This window comes from Podarcis vaucheri (assembly GCF_965113315.1).
Source record: "Podarcis vaucheri genome assembly, chromosome: 7".
Taxonomy (NCBI): Eukaryota; Metazoa; Chordata; class Lepidosauria; order Squamata; family Lacertidae; genus Podarcis; species Podarcis vaucheri.
The window spans coordinates 54671239-54687388 of NC_138765.1; the positions used below are offsets into that span (position 1 = coordinate 54671239).

A 16150-nucleotide genomic window follows, 5' to 3' on the forward strand; every position below is an offset into this window, starting at 1 on the left:
GGTGCTGCTCCTGCCCTCTCTCCTTTCTCTGCATCCAGCAATACCTGACTAATCAGGTGTGCTCTCTCTTCCCCACCCCACCCCAAATGGCTGAAATACACAGTTTGAATCTTCCTCCTCTTTTCCAGTGGATTCTGTGTGCCTTTCTCCTCATGTCACCCCTTCCCACCCCATGCATAGCCTTTTGGCCAAGCCTATCAGGAGGCTTAGCTGCCGACTGCTCCCGAGCAGAGAGCTTGCCACGCAGGGGCAATTTAAGGACAGGAAGCAGGTGTTCTAGCAGCGGTGGCTGTTGGCATGCCAACAGGGGGGCAAGGGCTGCTTCCTAGCCAGCGTTTGTCACCTGCTTACTCCATAAAGCAAGTTCCATGTGTGCAGCATCCCATAGGTGTTCATGAGCAGCAAAATGCTAGCCTGCGTTAGAGGGCTTAGCCTTTGCACAAGTCTTGTCAAGGCGTTTGAATTATTGCTGCTCAGCAGGTAGCTTTCCCCCCTCCCCTCCCCAGGGCTTCCTGGCGGGGGCAAGTTGGAGCGGTCAGCTCCAGCTTGCCTCCCCGCAGGTGCTGGGGCCGGATCTGCCAAGCTCAGCTGCATTGGGAAAGCAGGCGGGTGGAAGGCTGCTGCCAGCACACTGCTGTTCTTTCCAAAGGTAGCAGCCATCTGCCGCTGTGATAAAAAGCCCCGCGGATGATAAATAGACAAGTAGCACTTTTATTGGATTGCAGCTATCGGAGCAGCCACTTTGGGTTTGGCACCCGCGCTAACGACAGGCTCCCTGAGCCTCACCGGGCGCTGCAAGATGGCTGCACTGGCTCCCTTTGTTAGGCTGAGCTTCTTTTGCAGCCCTTCTTCAGAGTCCTGGGATTCACCCAGGGGTGGGGGCAGCAAGCCACTTCAGAGAGTTATTTCTGCAAAGGTAGTTGGGAAAGAGGGCTGTAGGTTAGCAGTTGGAACTTCCTAGTAGTCTACCAAGGCTTTGGGGCTGCTAAACAGCCACCCTGAGTGCCTCAGCATCCCTTTGGGAAAGAATGACCCTGTGTTCTGTGCTTCACTCAGCAGGTAAATTGCCTTTCCTGTCTTGCATTTCATCTACAGAACAATATGCATTAGTCTTGGTTGTGTGTGCTCTCTTGTATTCTAGATTGAGTGTGGGGTGTGGGGAGGCTTTCTCCATGCAACTTCCAAAACTGATTTACCCCTGAATTTCTGAAAGTGTAAACGAGAACATTTCCCCCCCAAAGAACGAACAAATGAATATCACATTTCTTTCCCTTCCCCCTGCCCGCCCCTTGGAAGGAACCCCTGGAGGCCTTGCTGAAACCCACTTCCCACTTTGAAGCTGCAGTGTATCACTGCCCATTTTGCAGATGGAAAAACTGAGGCTGAGGAAATAAAAGCTGCCAATGCAGTGAGCTTCCAGGAATGAACTGAGAATGTAAGACTGTTTTTTTCCTGGTCAACCATGCTAATTTTCTGTCACTGGGGCAGTTGAAAGGCAGGCAGGGATGGAACTGTTGATTGAAGAAGGACTGCGAGTACCCACCCTCCTCCCATCGCCTGCTTCAGAGTGCTTGCGTGATGGCCTTTCCATCATCACCTGCAAGGAACAGCCTGTTTGTCAATAAAAGAAGAGAGAAAATTGCTGATGAAATGGACTGTGATTTGCTTTGTATTTCCTCAGCATGTTCACCCTGCAGGCACCTGTTCTGTGATTCAGGAAGAGGAGGCTGGCAAGGACTTGGAAAGCAAAAATAATATTAAAAAGGCTGATTGTGAAAGAGCCTTGCTTCATGTTTTTAAAGGCTCCATCTTGCCATATCTTGTGGATGTGTGAGAGCTCAGAGTGAGCAGGTAGCTGGGCATGCTTCCCATCCTGACCAGGCTGTTTTCTCCTTGCAAGAGGGCTGTGGTATCTGGAGAGGAGAGTCCCTCAATGAATAAAACTAGCATGAACAGGATTATGATAATCTGTACTTCATGTGACTCCAAATAATTAAAGAAGAATAAGAGTAGAATTTTCCCTATACTGACTTCTTTGCCAAGTCTCCATGCAGTTGCAGAGGTCAGTATTTACCAATAAATCCAGTCTGGTAAGCATGAAGAAGGCTCAGCATTCTCCTGGTTTGGAGAAAGCAAGAAATCTAGCCCAGTTCTCTCTGTTTTAGCTGATGGCCGCTCTCCAAGGTCCTAGCCAAAACCTTTTCCCTGCCTGGTTTCTGGAGACCTGTTACCCAGAGGCACCTGCAGTTGAAGATGGGACCTTACTTATCAAAGGATTTTTTTCTAGCCCTGAGCCAGGAGCTGTATTGTTTGCTTCCTGCTGGGCTCGTCTGTAGCTTGGGGAGTGGCAGGAGCGGGTGACCAGAGAGAGATGTTTATTCTGTAGCTCAGTGGTTAAGATCACCTGCTTTGCATGCAGAAAGCCCCAGGTTCAGCTAAAACCTCCAGTTGTTCTTTTATTGTCCAAGGATAAGATAGCAGGAAAGAGTCATTATTTGTTTGAAACCTTGGAGTACCACTCCCATAATAGGCAATCCTGAGCTTGGTGGACCAGTGGTCCCAGCTCTGTGCAAGCGAAGTGCCCGTGTTCAACTGCAAGTGCTTTTAAACAATGACCAATGAATCACTTCACGGTCTTGAAACTCTGCCAGAGAACACGCTCTGCAAAAATCACGACCCAGTAACAAAAGCAGCTAGTTCCTGGAATTTCAGAGAGACCTGGGTATTACTACCTGGGTATTACTACTACTACTATTATTTGTTATTTGTTATACTGAAACTCTGGAAAAGGTAGCATTGAGGACAGACACACAAACACATGCCTTGTTCATTAGTGTTTCACCTTCTCATCCTTTGACACTTTGGCAAACCATTTCTGTGCAGCCCTGCCCTTTATCCAGCTGGAACTCAGGGCCAAGGCGATGAGCAGCCCCTTCTTCCTCTTGGTCTTTCCCAGCAGGGCTCAGTATTTGGGGCAAGGCAAATTGCCGCCTTTCCAGCAGGGAGGCAGCTGCTAACAGGTGCTCCCTTGCTGTGTGGTGTTCTCTCTCTCCAAGCTTCCTAGAGAACTCTGTAATGAAGTTCAGCTGTGAACTTCGGTTTTGGGTCAGGAAGGCAATTTCTCATCATCCTTTCGGCGGCAATTGAGTGGAAGATTCAGGAGCTGAGAGTGAGAGAGATGGTGTCTCTCCCTCCCATTCTCTCCTCTACACTTTCTTTCATCTTCCTCTTCACTCTGATGAAATGAGGAGTGCTCAGGCTGCCAAGGTTAGCATTTGAGTGTTCTGATGAGGGAAGGAAGGACTGGGCATGAACACACCGTGGCAGCTTCCAGCAAGCTGCTACTAAAAGAGATTTCTTGAAACATACATCTTGCCTTCAGAGACACTTTGTGTCAGTTTTTCCCATGCCTGTGGTGCAAATTGGGTTGGACTTTTATAGAGCTTCAGATGTGCTGACCATGGCCCTGTTTGGGCCTGATGCTCAGGATTAAACAAACAAACAAACAAACAAACAAACAAACAAACTCCTGCCACTCTTCTCAAAGAAGCCCAAGGAAGCAAGCATCAAAATGTTTAGCAGCCTTGGTAGGTTGCTGCCATTCAGTGTAGACAATAATGACCTTAAATGAACCTGATAAAATGTGACTTCCTGTGTGCCTTTTTCCGTTTTCCTGCACAGAGGTGATAACACAAGTATGTACCTTTCTCATTGATAACTGCTTCTCTTAGACTATCTAGTACCAAATTGCCACGTGATATCCCAAAGGCTAGTCTTTATCAGGAAATAATTGCAGTATTACTGTATATTTAGTGACTGTCTAAATATAGTATGTCTAAATATAAATATACTGTACTGCAGCCTTGCAAATAAGCCATCAGAAGTTAGTAGCCTGTAAAAAATGTTTACCAGCCCAGCTTCCCACCTAAGCTTGTGCAACAGCTGAAAATGAGCCGTTCCCCTGAGTGATGTCTGAAAGGATTCTTGTATGCCACAAGTGACTGACTATAACAAGCCTGATTTACCCCTACCTGTAGACAAAGGAAGTACAGTGGTACCTCGGGTTAAGTACTTAATTCGTTCCGGAGGTCCGTTCTTAACCTGAAACTGTTCTTAACCTGAAGCACCACTTTAACTAATGGGGCCTCTTGCTGCTGCTGCGCCACCGGAGCACGATTTCTGTTCTCATCCTGAAGCAAAGTTCTTAACCTGAGGTACTATTTCTGGGTTAGCGGAGTCTGTAACCTGAAGCGTATGTAACCTGAAGCGTATGTAACCTGAGGTACCACTGTAGAGCTTTACAACCACAAGAACTGCCTCACAACTGGTTCAAAGGACACCTTTCTTCCCAGCTCACCCAAATGGTGGTGTGGGAGAGGCTAATTAGAATTTAATCAAAGGAGGGTGTATTGTGGGTGAGAGTTAAGATACTTGAACAGGAGCTGTTTGCAGCTCTGGTCGTTATGTGGGTTTGCAATTAAAACAATTATGTCTTGGAAGAGTCAAGCTGTCTGACTCCTCGCATTCATAATTTGATGATGTTTGATAGCCACCCCTTCATTATTTATTTATTTCATTTCCATGCGGAGAGATGCAAAGATTAAATCCAGGAAGATTGGAAGCTGGGGAGCTGGTTTTATACACAGGAAACGGGTGCCATGGACAGGAATCAATTGAGACACGCCTCTAATTTTGAAAAGGGGGCATCCTGAAGTAGGGAGTGCTCCATTGCTTGATATGATGCGCTGTAACACCAATGCCCTGCTCATATTTGGGGCATGTTATATAAGGCTCTGTGCTATTGTCCCTTTGGGATCGAGAGGCAAATTTAATTCAGAAATGCCACATATGTTTGGGGGAGAAATATGTGGTATAAGATGAAATTTTAAAAGATATCTCATAGGACTGGAAAAAAATCCCAGCTGCCTAGTGTTCTAGGTTCATAGAAACCTGAAATACCTTGTACATTGGAAACTGCCTTACACCAGGTTACATCAATAGTCCATTTAGATCAGCCTTCACCAGCCTGATGCCCTCCAGATGTTTTGGACTACAACTCCCATCAGCCCCAGCCAACAAGACTTGCTGCCATCACCCCCCAGGAGCTTGCAGTTCTGCTGTCTGGGGATGATGGGAGTTGCAATTCAAAACATCTGGAGGGCACCAGGTTGGCAGAGGCTGATGTAGCCAATATTGAGTATTCTGACTGACAGCAGCTCTCCAGGGTCTTCAGTAGAAAGAGGCTTTCCCCCATCAGGTACTACCGGGTCATTTTTAGTAGGACATTCCAAGGATTGAACCTGAGACCTTTGGCATGCAAATCAGGTACTTTACCACTGTGCTATGAGCCTAAAAGTTGGTGCTGCGTTTCTAGGGTTGGAATCTGTAATTTCTGCACACACCCTTGCTATGTGTCATTTTGTCCCTGAAAATGTGGTTTGTTTGTGTTCTGCCGTTCTTCAAAAAAATACAAAAAATAGGGTAGAATACATAATCTCTTTCTATGATCCTCCCAACAAGCTGAGAAAAAATGACAGGCCAGTGAACTACACATCTGAGTGGGAATTTGATGTAGTCCAGTGCGCTTAAGCTAGGGACAGGGAATCTGTGCCATTCCCCCAATGATGTTGGACTACAGTTCCCATCTTCTCTGGCCATGCTGATTGAGGCTTATGGGAGTTGCAGGTTGACCACATCTGACAGGCCACCTGTACCCTGCCCCATGCCATGCTGGAGTACTAATCAGATTAACCCCTTCATTCTTTCTGTGTGTGACACTAGACCTTTTGGCTGATGTTTGGCGACTGCGTATGTGTATACAATCTTGCTGTACTCTATATGGTTCTCTGCTTTAAATGTAATTACCTGCTATGCTATGAGCAACAGGAAGGTCCAAAGAAATGCATCTGAGAGATGTAACTTAGCCCCAGAAGTCTAGCCTTCATGGAAGGAGGGATCATGTCATGAAGGGATGTAGGCTTCTTGCTGTTCTCCACCATTGTCATACCGACCTGGCACCCCCCACTGTCTTGCCAACCACCTCAGCCAATGTGGAGAAACTGGGGTAAGAAGATTTCATTGCTTGGCAACTGCCTCATATGTGTCGGTAGTTGTCTAGCAACCACTGCCATCATTTTCCCAGCTACCTCTCCTCCCGGTTTGATTTTAGCCAAACCTGCCTTATGCAGGTGAGGAGAAAGGTCTAATCTCCATTAGGACCAATGTGAGCCCTAATTTGACAGTAGGGCATCAAGTGGCAGTCCAAGTTCCTGGACAGGAGCAGTTGAATTGATGTATGTGTAAACAAGATTTTTGCCTTAAAGAGTAAGCTTTTATGTAATTATGGGCATGCTATGCTGTGGGCTAAAGCCTCAACGCCTAGGGCTTGCCGATCGAAAGGTCGGCGGTTCGAATCCCCGCGGCGGGGTGCGCTCCCGCTGTTCGGTCCCAGCGCCTGCCCACCTAGCAGTTCGAAAGCACCCCCGGGTGCAAGTAGATAAATAGGTACCGCTTACCAGCGGGAAGGTAAACGGCGTTCCGTGTGCGGCTCTGGCTCGCCAGAGCAGCGATGTCACGCTGGCCACGTGACCCGGAAGTGTCCCCGGACAGCGCTGGCCCCCGGCCAATAAATGTGAGATGGGCGCACAAACCCCACAGTCTGTCAAGACTGGCCCGTTCGGGCAGGGGTACCTTTACCTTTACCTTTAATATTGAAGTAGTATGCTTCCATTTAATTTAGAGATGTTACTTGTGAGTAAATGTGACTAGAGGGCTAATAATCTCCTTTCCTCTGTTCTGTCTAAATATGTCTGCCTGCTGCCTTCTGCCTGCTTTGGCTCCACTTGGCAAGCTTCTTGCCTCTATCCATTCAACCTCATTCCCAGTCATTGACATCTGGCATGCAAGGTAGTTCCTTTGCATCCTGAGAACATAAGAAGATCCCTGTAGCTGGGTTAGGGCAAAGTCAGTCTAGTCTAGAATGTTGTGATCTGGAGTGAGTAACCAGTTGCCCCCTGGGACAAATGAGCAACAGCACCCTCCATACTCATATTCCCCAGCAACTGGGATTCTGAGGCTTAGTTCCTGCACACATGGAAATAATATTTAGCTATCCCTGTGTTCTGTTGTGTCTGCCTTGACTCCACTTTGCAAGATGTTGGTCCACTAAAAAATAATTTATTTATATATTAAATGCCTATACAGTTGTACCTCAGAAGTCAAACAGAACCTGCTGTGTAAGTCCATTCGACTTCCGAAACGTTCGATTCCAAAGCATGGCTTCTGATTGGCTGCAGGAAGTTCCTGCAGCCAATCAGAAGCTGCGGAAGCCCCATCGGACGTTCGGCTTCCAAAAGAACTTTTAAAAAGCGGAACACTCACTTCCGGTTTTTAATCGTTTGGAAGCTGGAATGTTCGACTCCCAAGGCTTTCAGGAGCCGAGGTGTGACTGTACTGCTCTTCATTCAAGGATCACAGGGCAGCTAACAATATAAAAACTCAAGAGTACATAGCACGGTAACAACAAAAACAATACCCCCCCTCACTAGTTTAAAAGGCTGTAGATTGACCTTGTAAATAAACATGCTGGATTAAATCACTCATTAGATCAGAATACAGTGGTACCTTGGGTTAAGTACTTAATTTGTTCTGGAGGTCTGTTCTTAACCTGAAGCACCACTTTAGCTAACGGGGCCTCCTGCTGCCGCTGTGCTGCCGGAGCACAATTTCTGTTCTCATCCTGAAGCAAAGTTCTTAACCCAAGGTAATATTTCTGGATTAGCGGAGTCTGTAACCTGAAGCATATGTAACCTCTGGTCAGACCACACCTGGAGTACTGTGTCCAGTTCTGGGCACCACAATTCAAGAAGGACACTGACAAACTGGAACGTGTCCAGAGGAGGGCAACCAAAATGGTCAAAGGCCTGGAAACGATGCCTTATGAGGAACGGCTAAGGGAGCTGGGCATGTTTAGCCTGGAGAAGAGGAGGTTAAGGGGTGATATGATAGCCATGTTCAAATATATAAAAGGATGTCACATAGAGGAGGGAGAAAGGTTTTTTTCTGCTGCTCCAGAGAAGCGGACACGGAGCAATGGATCCAAACTACAAGAAAGAAGATTCCACCTAAACATTAGGAAGAACTTCCTGACAGTAAGAGCTGTTTGACAGTGGAATTTGCTGCCAAGGAGTGTGGTGGAGTCTCCTACTTTGGAGGTCTTTAAGCAGAGGCTTGACAACCATATGTCAGGAGTGCTCTGATGGTGTTTCCTGCTTGGCAGGGGGTTGGACTCGATGGCCCTTGTGGTCTCTTCCAACTCTATGATTCTATGATTCTAACCTGAAGCGTATGTAACCCGAGGTACCACTGTAGACTCTAGTCTAGGAAGTATTTGTGGGTTGTATGTATGAAGATCGTGTGAGTGCTAAAACTTTGTGATATGCCTGTATGTTTGCCCTCCCTCCCTCTGTGTGTGTGAAATATATGTAGCAGCAGTACACAACCACCCTCTTCTGCTGAGCCTCAAACAGGCATTCAGGAAGAGGAGCAGTGTAAATTCCATTTCTCAAGAGGTTGCTAAGAGCTAGAATTAGCACTCTGAGGCATCCTTCCAGGGCTGCCAGCCAGCAGTAGTTTGCCCTCTTCCATTCTAACCCCCCCCCCCATGAAGCCTTGGGGCAGGGAAGAGCAGGAATGAAGGTAAATGGAATCCCCACAAAAAAGGTGACAGACTGTATTTCAGTATGCAGAATGAAGCTATTCAGATCAACTTGGGAGGTATGGAGTAGTGGCTTGGCCGGAGCTTCAGATTCCCCCAGTGAACTCTTGTTTAACACAGTCCTTCCTTCTCTCTCTTCTGCTCTCCCCTCTCCTTTCCTCAAAAGCATCTTTGCTTATCCAACAATCCTTCTTTTCTTAACAATAAGCAGTTATAGGCCTTTTTAAAAAGTAATTGTCTCAGGTCTGCCTTTGAATCTGACTTTAGGAACACCAGTATCTCTCTGGTCCCATTTCTCTATGGTGCAAGATGTTCATGTGAAAATAGTGTGGTTGGGTTGTTTGTTAGCAGGATGCTCTCAGATGACCTCTGCTTTCCCCAGAAATTGGGGAAGGGCTGTAGCTCAGTGGTAGAGCATCTTCTGCCTTACACGCAGAAGGTCCCAGATTCAGTCCCTGGCATTTCCAGGTTGGACTGGGAGAGAGACCACTGCCTGAAAATCAAGTCAGTGAAGACAATACTGAGCTAGACGGACCAAAGGTCTGACTCAGTATAAGGCAGCTTTCTATGTCTCTGTGTTTGTTCCCAAGACTTCATTCAATTGGCTCTCTTGCACCTTGGAAAGACAATGAATATCTATGGATAGGCTACTTGCATGAGCAATCTAACGTCCATCTATTACTTTATTTGTATGCTGCGTTTCCCATAGTTATAACCATGCTCAAGGCAGCTTAACATTAAAAAATACAAACAAATAATTAACATTAAAACATTAAAAACATTAAAAAATACAAACAAATACAAATAATTACAAACATAACAAAAGTAGTCGTAGTCAATAAAACATAAAAACGTACACAACAAAATAGAACAATTTCCACATAAATCATAAGATCTAGAATAGACATACAAAATAATAATAATATATATATCAATAACAACAAGACTCCCAACAAACCCCCCTAAAATCTATGAGCAATCTGACCCTGAAGGAAGTGAACCTATACGGTTTGGGATTTTTTGCATTTCGAAATCTCAACTCCCAGAAGCTAATCAATTATCTCATATGATGTAGATCATTACTTTTCTCCCCATTTCATTGTAGGTGAACCTAGACTGAGGTTGAATGATGGTCACCCAGCTGTTCTTTGGCTGAAATAACTTAGAAATAAATAACTTAGAAATAACTCCCAATACACTTTCAGCCTTACCCTATACATCCAGCAGTGAGGTGCTAGAATGAACTGTACCATTTCAGACTGTAGGTGGGGTGTGTGTGCTATTTTTGAATGCTCCCCCACATTAAATAACAATAATAGTATTGCAAGCAGAAAGCCCTGGTGTGTCAGGAAAAAAGGCTCTATCCCAGCCCACTCCATACTGTGCTAGATTTCTACTTGCAGGGAATCCTCCTTGTTTTAAGAGAAGAAAACATTAACAAGAACATTAAAAAGCATTGTTGCAGTTCTAGGACACATCTCAGCTATGTTAAAAGCACCCAAGCCGGGCCCTGGGGAGCATCCTGAGGGCTAGATGGAGAGCCAGAGGCCAACGGTCCTACCCCTGCCATAAATGCACCAATTTTGTGGTATGCATCCCAGAAATGTTATTGTAAACCATGGTGAGTTTCCCCCCTCTAATAGTCAACTTTTATATGACATACATTTTTAAAAAAAATAGTAGATGCCTCCCAGACAACCCAGGAACAACCCAGTCTGATGGGTGGGGTATAAGAAACACATTATTATTATTATTATTATTATTATTATTATTATTATTATTATTATTATTATTATTATTATTATTAAAATACACTGTTCTTCTTGAACAACTTGAAAAATCTGTGATGTTGGTTGAGGTCATGCTGCTGTTGAGTGGCAAGACTGGCAAAGGCTTGTAAGACTCCTGACTCCAGTCCAGCTGTTTGGTTGGAGTATCCCTAACAAGTCTCATGAATTCCTCCTGATAAGAGTTGGCAGTAATCCTGCATTTCAGGATTCTCTGAAGCAACTCCCCCCCCCTTTAAATCCAACTACCTTCCATTTGATTTGGAATGCTATATTTGCTCCAGGGTCGTGGGATCTCTTTGAACCCCTCAGCATTCCTTGGGGCAGATAGCACTGAACAAGAGGGCGGGTGAAACCAATGCGTTGAGGTCACGTTGTACAAATAGACTGGGGAGCTAAGAGAGTGACCCATTCATGGATGATATATCTCTGTGTGGAAAGGGTGCCTGCTTGCTGATGGAATGATTCCCTCCGGAATGTCAGGAACATTTATAATTGATGATCCGATGGCTGATTAGCCCCTTTGTGGGGGTTGTGTGTGTATTTAGCACTTGGGGGTCCCAATCCAGAGGGTATGTGTGCCTAGGCTGTGTGCACATAAGCAGGGTTTTAATCTCTCTCCCCCTTTTAAACCAACCCCCTGGAAGTTGTGTTTTTGTTTTTAAGAGAAGCTTAAAGTTGTGGCTGAAAGGTGAAAAGAAAGAAAAGCTTTTTCTTGCAGATAGGGACTTTAGTATTTGGGGCAAGGACCTGCTTGTATCTGTCTGCCCCTTCTCTGGATTGTGTACTTCTTAACATTTTTGAGATGATTCTGAGCTGTTTTCTGAGTCTGTGGAAGAAGTTGGGTTGGAAGTATCTGAACTGTTTACACGGTGGGGCATTTGGTGACAGGAGCACATGGGCTTGCTTTTTTGGAGGACATTGGGTGAAGCACCGAATAAAATAAGGCCTCCGGGCTGAGCACAATCTTGGGTAACCAGTTGTGAAGACCTTCATGCTTGCAGCTGGCCACAGCCTTTGTTCTTTGAGCCAGATTCCTAGAGAAAATGGTCTTGAAAAATCCTCTCTCGGAGCAGCAGAGCGTTTATGTTAGGGTCATGCACACACAGAATCCTCACCCAGAGCCATACGCTTCACCTGTGCATTTGGCTGCCAAGTCACATTTTTGTGTGCATGTCTTTCTACCTATACACAGCTGTGTTGCCAGGGGCTGATGGGAGTTGTAGTTCAGAACTATGCAGGGAGCCTGGTTGGCAAAGGCTGGCCTAGTGAATGACCTGGAATGTCTGTGCACTTCCTTCAGGCATAGTTATGATCCCTTGTGTGCTTTCTTTCCAACATTTTCCTGTTTATAAACGGTAGCGTCTTGTGGCGCCTAATTTTTTTATATAAAAAAATAAAAGCTGTTGTGGAAGTGAAAAGCCACTTCCCTGTGTTTTTCACTGTTAACTGCAGCCCTCCCAGCTGTCCCCTTTTCTCCACCCCTGGGCAGCACCTGCTCCATTGTCTCCTCAGGGAAGAAGCCATGCCAGAGATAGCAGCTGCCTGGCCAGGCGTGAATCCCAGGAATTTGGCCATGCTGGAGGAGAGCGGCTGACTCCTCTTGACCTCTGACCCAGCAGGATGATACAAGCCATCTTCTGTTTCTCTTCAGACTGATTTCTGGGGTCAGCACAACAGCTCTCCCTGTCTCCCTCTCTGCCTGATAAAATGTCTGGAGTCCCCGCCACACAATAGATCTGTCAGACTCTTGGCATAAGCTTGGGAGGGACGAGGGCAGGAGGAGGTGAGAAGAGAGAGCCACGGAGACACAACATTTCCTTCAGAAAATGTGCTGGGTGGCAAGGATAGGATCTTAACAGAGCAATCTCCCCCTGCCCTTCCATTTGCTATCAGATGAACTCCCAGAGCTTTTCGTATGGAACAACCATCCTAGGCCACATCTGTACCATTCATTTAAAACATTTTTATACTATTTTAGCAATCATATCTCCCCCCCCCAAAAAAAAACACACCAAATAAATCCTGGGAACTGTAATTTGTTAAGCATGCTGAGAGTTGTTAGGAGACTCCCTATTCCCTTCATATAGCTAGAATTCCCAGAATCTCTGGAGATTGTAGCTCTGTGAGAGAAATAGGGATCTCTTAACAGCCCCCGGCATGCTTAGCCAAACTGTAGTTCCCAGAGTTATTTGGGGAAAGTCATGACTGTTAAAGTGATGTGCTTTAAACTATGGTGCAGTAGGCACATGGGTGGCGCTGTGGTCTAAACCACAGAGCCTAGGGCTTGCTGATCCGAAGGTTGGCAGTTTGAATCCCCGCGACGGGGTGAGCTCCCATTGCTGGGTTCCAGCTCCTGCCCACCTAGCAGTTCAAAAGCGCGTCAAAGTGCAAGTAGATAAATAGGTACTGCTCCGGCGGGAAGGTAAACGGCATTTCCGTGTGCTGCTCTGGTTCACCAGAAGCGGCTTAGTCATGCTGGCCACATGACCTGGAAGCTGTATGCTGGCTCCCTCGGCCTATAGAGCGAGATGAGCGTGCAACCCCAGAGTCGTCTGCAACTGGACCTAATGGTCAAGGGTACCTTTACCTTTTTATGGTGCAATATGGTCATAGCTTCTCTCTTTCTCCTCTCCTGTTTCTCTCTCCCCCATATCCACTCCACCTATAGCAGGATTGGAGCACAGAGCCTTGGACCCCAGATTTTGCTGTCTAGGCTTCATGAAGTCACCTTTGCTTTGGAACTGTCTGAAAAAGCATATTACTGTATTTGTCCCCAGTGTTAAGATCACGCTGTGGGTGCACAGTTTTTACTCCAAGCAACTGACATTCAGAGACATACTGCCTCCAACACTGGAGATAGAATATAGCCATCATGGCTAGTAGCCATTGACACCCTCCATGAATTCCCATGAATTTCACAGGCTGGAAATTATTTTGAAAGTGAAATTTTGCAGAAAAGTGCACACTTTTCAGTGTATATATTTATTAAATTTATAGCCCAACCTTTCCCCCCAAAGGAGCCCAGAGAACATGACTTCCTTTTGTACACCTTTGTCCCCCAAAGCTATGATCTAGCTGCAGCTGAACCAGGTAGGGGGTGAATTTGTGATTTCCATAATCTGAAACTATAGCTCCAGTCGTATTTGTTTGATTCTTATCATCTTGTTCAGTGTTCCAAGCACAGGGGCAACCCCTAACAGAGCTTTGACCTGTGATCTTAACACTGGAGACAAATAAGCTTTTTCAGACAGTTGGAGGTGGTTTGAAAAGCAAAGTGACTGTTCATGGTAAATAGTTTTCTTTTCCAGCTTTTCCGGCTTTTTTTTTATTTAAAAAATTTGCTTGGTCAGATGCAATCTTGGGACAAAATTAATGCTTGTGCAGCTGTGGAGAATAGTGTGTTGCTCAAATTGCCGTCAGCTCCCTTGGAAATTCATTGTTTGTTTCTGACCTTGCAGCTCTATCCTAGTCAAAGATGGAGGAAGAGAGCAGAGCCTAGTGCAAAGGTGTTTTGGAGAATGGATATGCAGAATCAAGTGGTCCTAGACCCCCCCTCAGAGACTTTTTCTGGTGGGCGGGAAAGTCTGTGCTAGAGGAGGAGAAAATGGCTTGATGAATGGAGATTCTCATTTGTAAGCAAAGACAGTGCCTAGTTAGGAGTTCAGAGTTGTTAAAGCATTCTTTGCCAACCTGGTGCCCTTCAGATGTTGTTGGGACTCCCACCTGCCTGCATCTATTACAATTAGCCATGCTGGCCAGGGCTGATAGTGTGGTGTTGTGGTTAATGTACTAGACTTGGACGTGAAAGACCTGGATTCAAATCCCCATTCTGTCTGCCATGAAGCTCACTGGTTGACTTTGGGCAAGTTACTGTCTCTCTCAGCCTAATCTTCCTCATGGGGTTGTCAGGAGAAAATGTGAAGGGTGAAGAACACTACCGTGAGTTCCTTGGGAGGAAATGTGGGATTATAAATATAATAAATACTAAAAAAAAAAAAATCTCAAGGGCACAAGTCCTGAAATTCCTTTCCTTTCCCTGTGAAGTATGGGTGTGGGGTCTTTCGGAGATGAGATGGAGATGCTCAGCATATACTTAATATTTTATCCACCCAAGTAAATTAATTTTGGCTAAAGCAAAAAAGATTTGTGCCAGGGTTTTGAACATGTCAAATGAAAATCAAAAGTCTCAGGGCACATGCAGAGTGAAAGGCTGCTGACTCTTAGGAAGTATTTTAGCCTTTTCCTAGGAACTAAAAGCCACATGTAGCTATTGACAGAGAAGTGGATAAAATGTAATAACTTCTAATGCTAAGTTTGGTTCAGAAAAGTGATTTGGGGGGTGGGGTGGAGAAAGAGATATAAATCAGGCATTTTAATTTCTTAATTTTTAAAAATCAGCCGAGCTGCACACTGCGGTGTTTGTAATCCAGTGAGTTTAGTACCATTAATCAATGTGAAATTTTTAGGGGTGGGATTGTACACTTTAATTTGAGACTCTCACCTTATGGGTTTTTTTTGTGGATTTCAGCCCTAATGAGGGCTTGGAGGTGTATGTGTGAGTGATGGTTTCTTCCTTGGTCCTCTTATTTTGTTTTCTCTCCTTCGCAAAGACATGCAGCTCTTTTCCCTCCCCCAAGCCCTCTTCTGTCTCCAAGGATAAGGTCCCACCTCCTTGTCGCTCCCCTTCCCAATGGTTAAATACAAAAGAGGAAGTGCTGTGTGCTTGCCTGGGCCTGGAATGAAGAAGCAGGGGATGAGGGGGGAGGAGAAGGAAGAGGGGAGGGGAACCCAGAATCCAGAGTGCGTCTGCTATTGAGAAATGAAAAGGCTCCTCCAATTAGACGCTTTGGTGCTGCAAACTTGAGGCGAGGCACTTGAACTGTCACTGTGGAGCCTTAATTAGCAGCTGCGGGTGAGGGGTCAGCCTCAACTCAGCAGTCTTGACAAGGCTGATATCAAGTGCAAGGCAGAGGAGGAGGCAGGGAGAGAGAGAGAGAGAGAGAGAGAGAGAGAGAGAGGACGGGAAGGAGGCAGGCGAGCAAACAAGCGAAGGGGGGCGGGAAGGAGAGAAGCAAAAGCTCCCTCAACTCAGGACCCAAACCCTGGAACACACAGGAGGAGAGGTGGGGTGTGAGGGAAGCAATGGAGAGATGCAGCCGGCGCTTTAAAAGGGAATAAAATGGTTGCTATCTTTCTCTCTATCTGAGCTGGCTCCCTGCCTGCAGTGAGGATCCCAGGAGCAGCTGTTTGCCTGCACCCTGAGCTCTTCCTCCTCTTCCCCTGCCCCCCCAACCCCGGACATCATTCCAGTCGACTTCCTCACCTTCCCAAACTGTTTGCCTTGAGATCAGAGTGTGGACGCCGTCAGACAGTGACCCCGTTCCAGAGGGCAGAGGTGCAGGGGTTGTCGTCCTTGGGGTTGCTTGCCATGCCACAGATTGCTGCCTAGGGTCTTGCTTTTGTACCCCTGCTGCCGTCGCTGCCAGGGCCAACATGCTGGAGATGAAGACCTGGTCCACCTTGCTTCAGAGTCTGAGTGAGTGAAAGTTTAGCTGCCTCCTCCCTGTCAAACCCCTCTCCCCCCCCCCCGCCTTGCAGCAAAATCTGGCTCCTGTTTTATCGAGCTTGGTATTCAGCTTTGGGC

The 16150-nt window shown here is 46.2% G+C and overlaps 1 protein-coding gene across 5 annotated transcripts in view; it reads left to right on the forward strand.

Annotated features, from left to right (window-relative positions):
* Positions 1-16150, forward strand: part of GSE1 (Gse1 coiled-coil protein) — a 427626-nt gene that overhangs the window by 224520 nt on the left and 186956 nt on the right. Inside the window, exon 1 of one of the 5 annotated variants that reach the window (XM_082232840.1) lies at positions 15867-16042. The exons of the other annotated variants lie outside the window; for them this stretch is intronic. Within the exon in view, the coding sequence (XP_082088966.1) occupies positions 16000-16042 (43 nt within the window). The 5' untranslated portion in view covers positions 15867-15999. Of the gene's footprint in view, positions 1-15866; positions 16043-16150 lie in introns of those variants that run through there. 5 annotated transcript variants of the gene reach the window in all.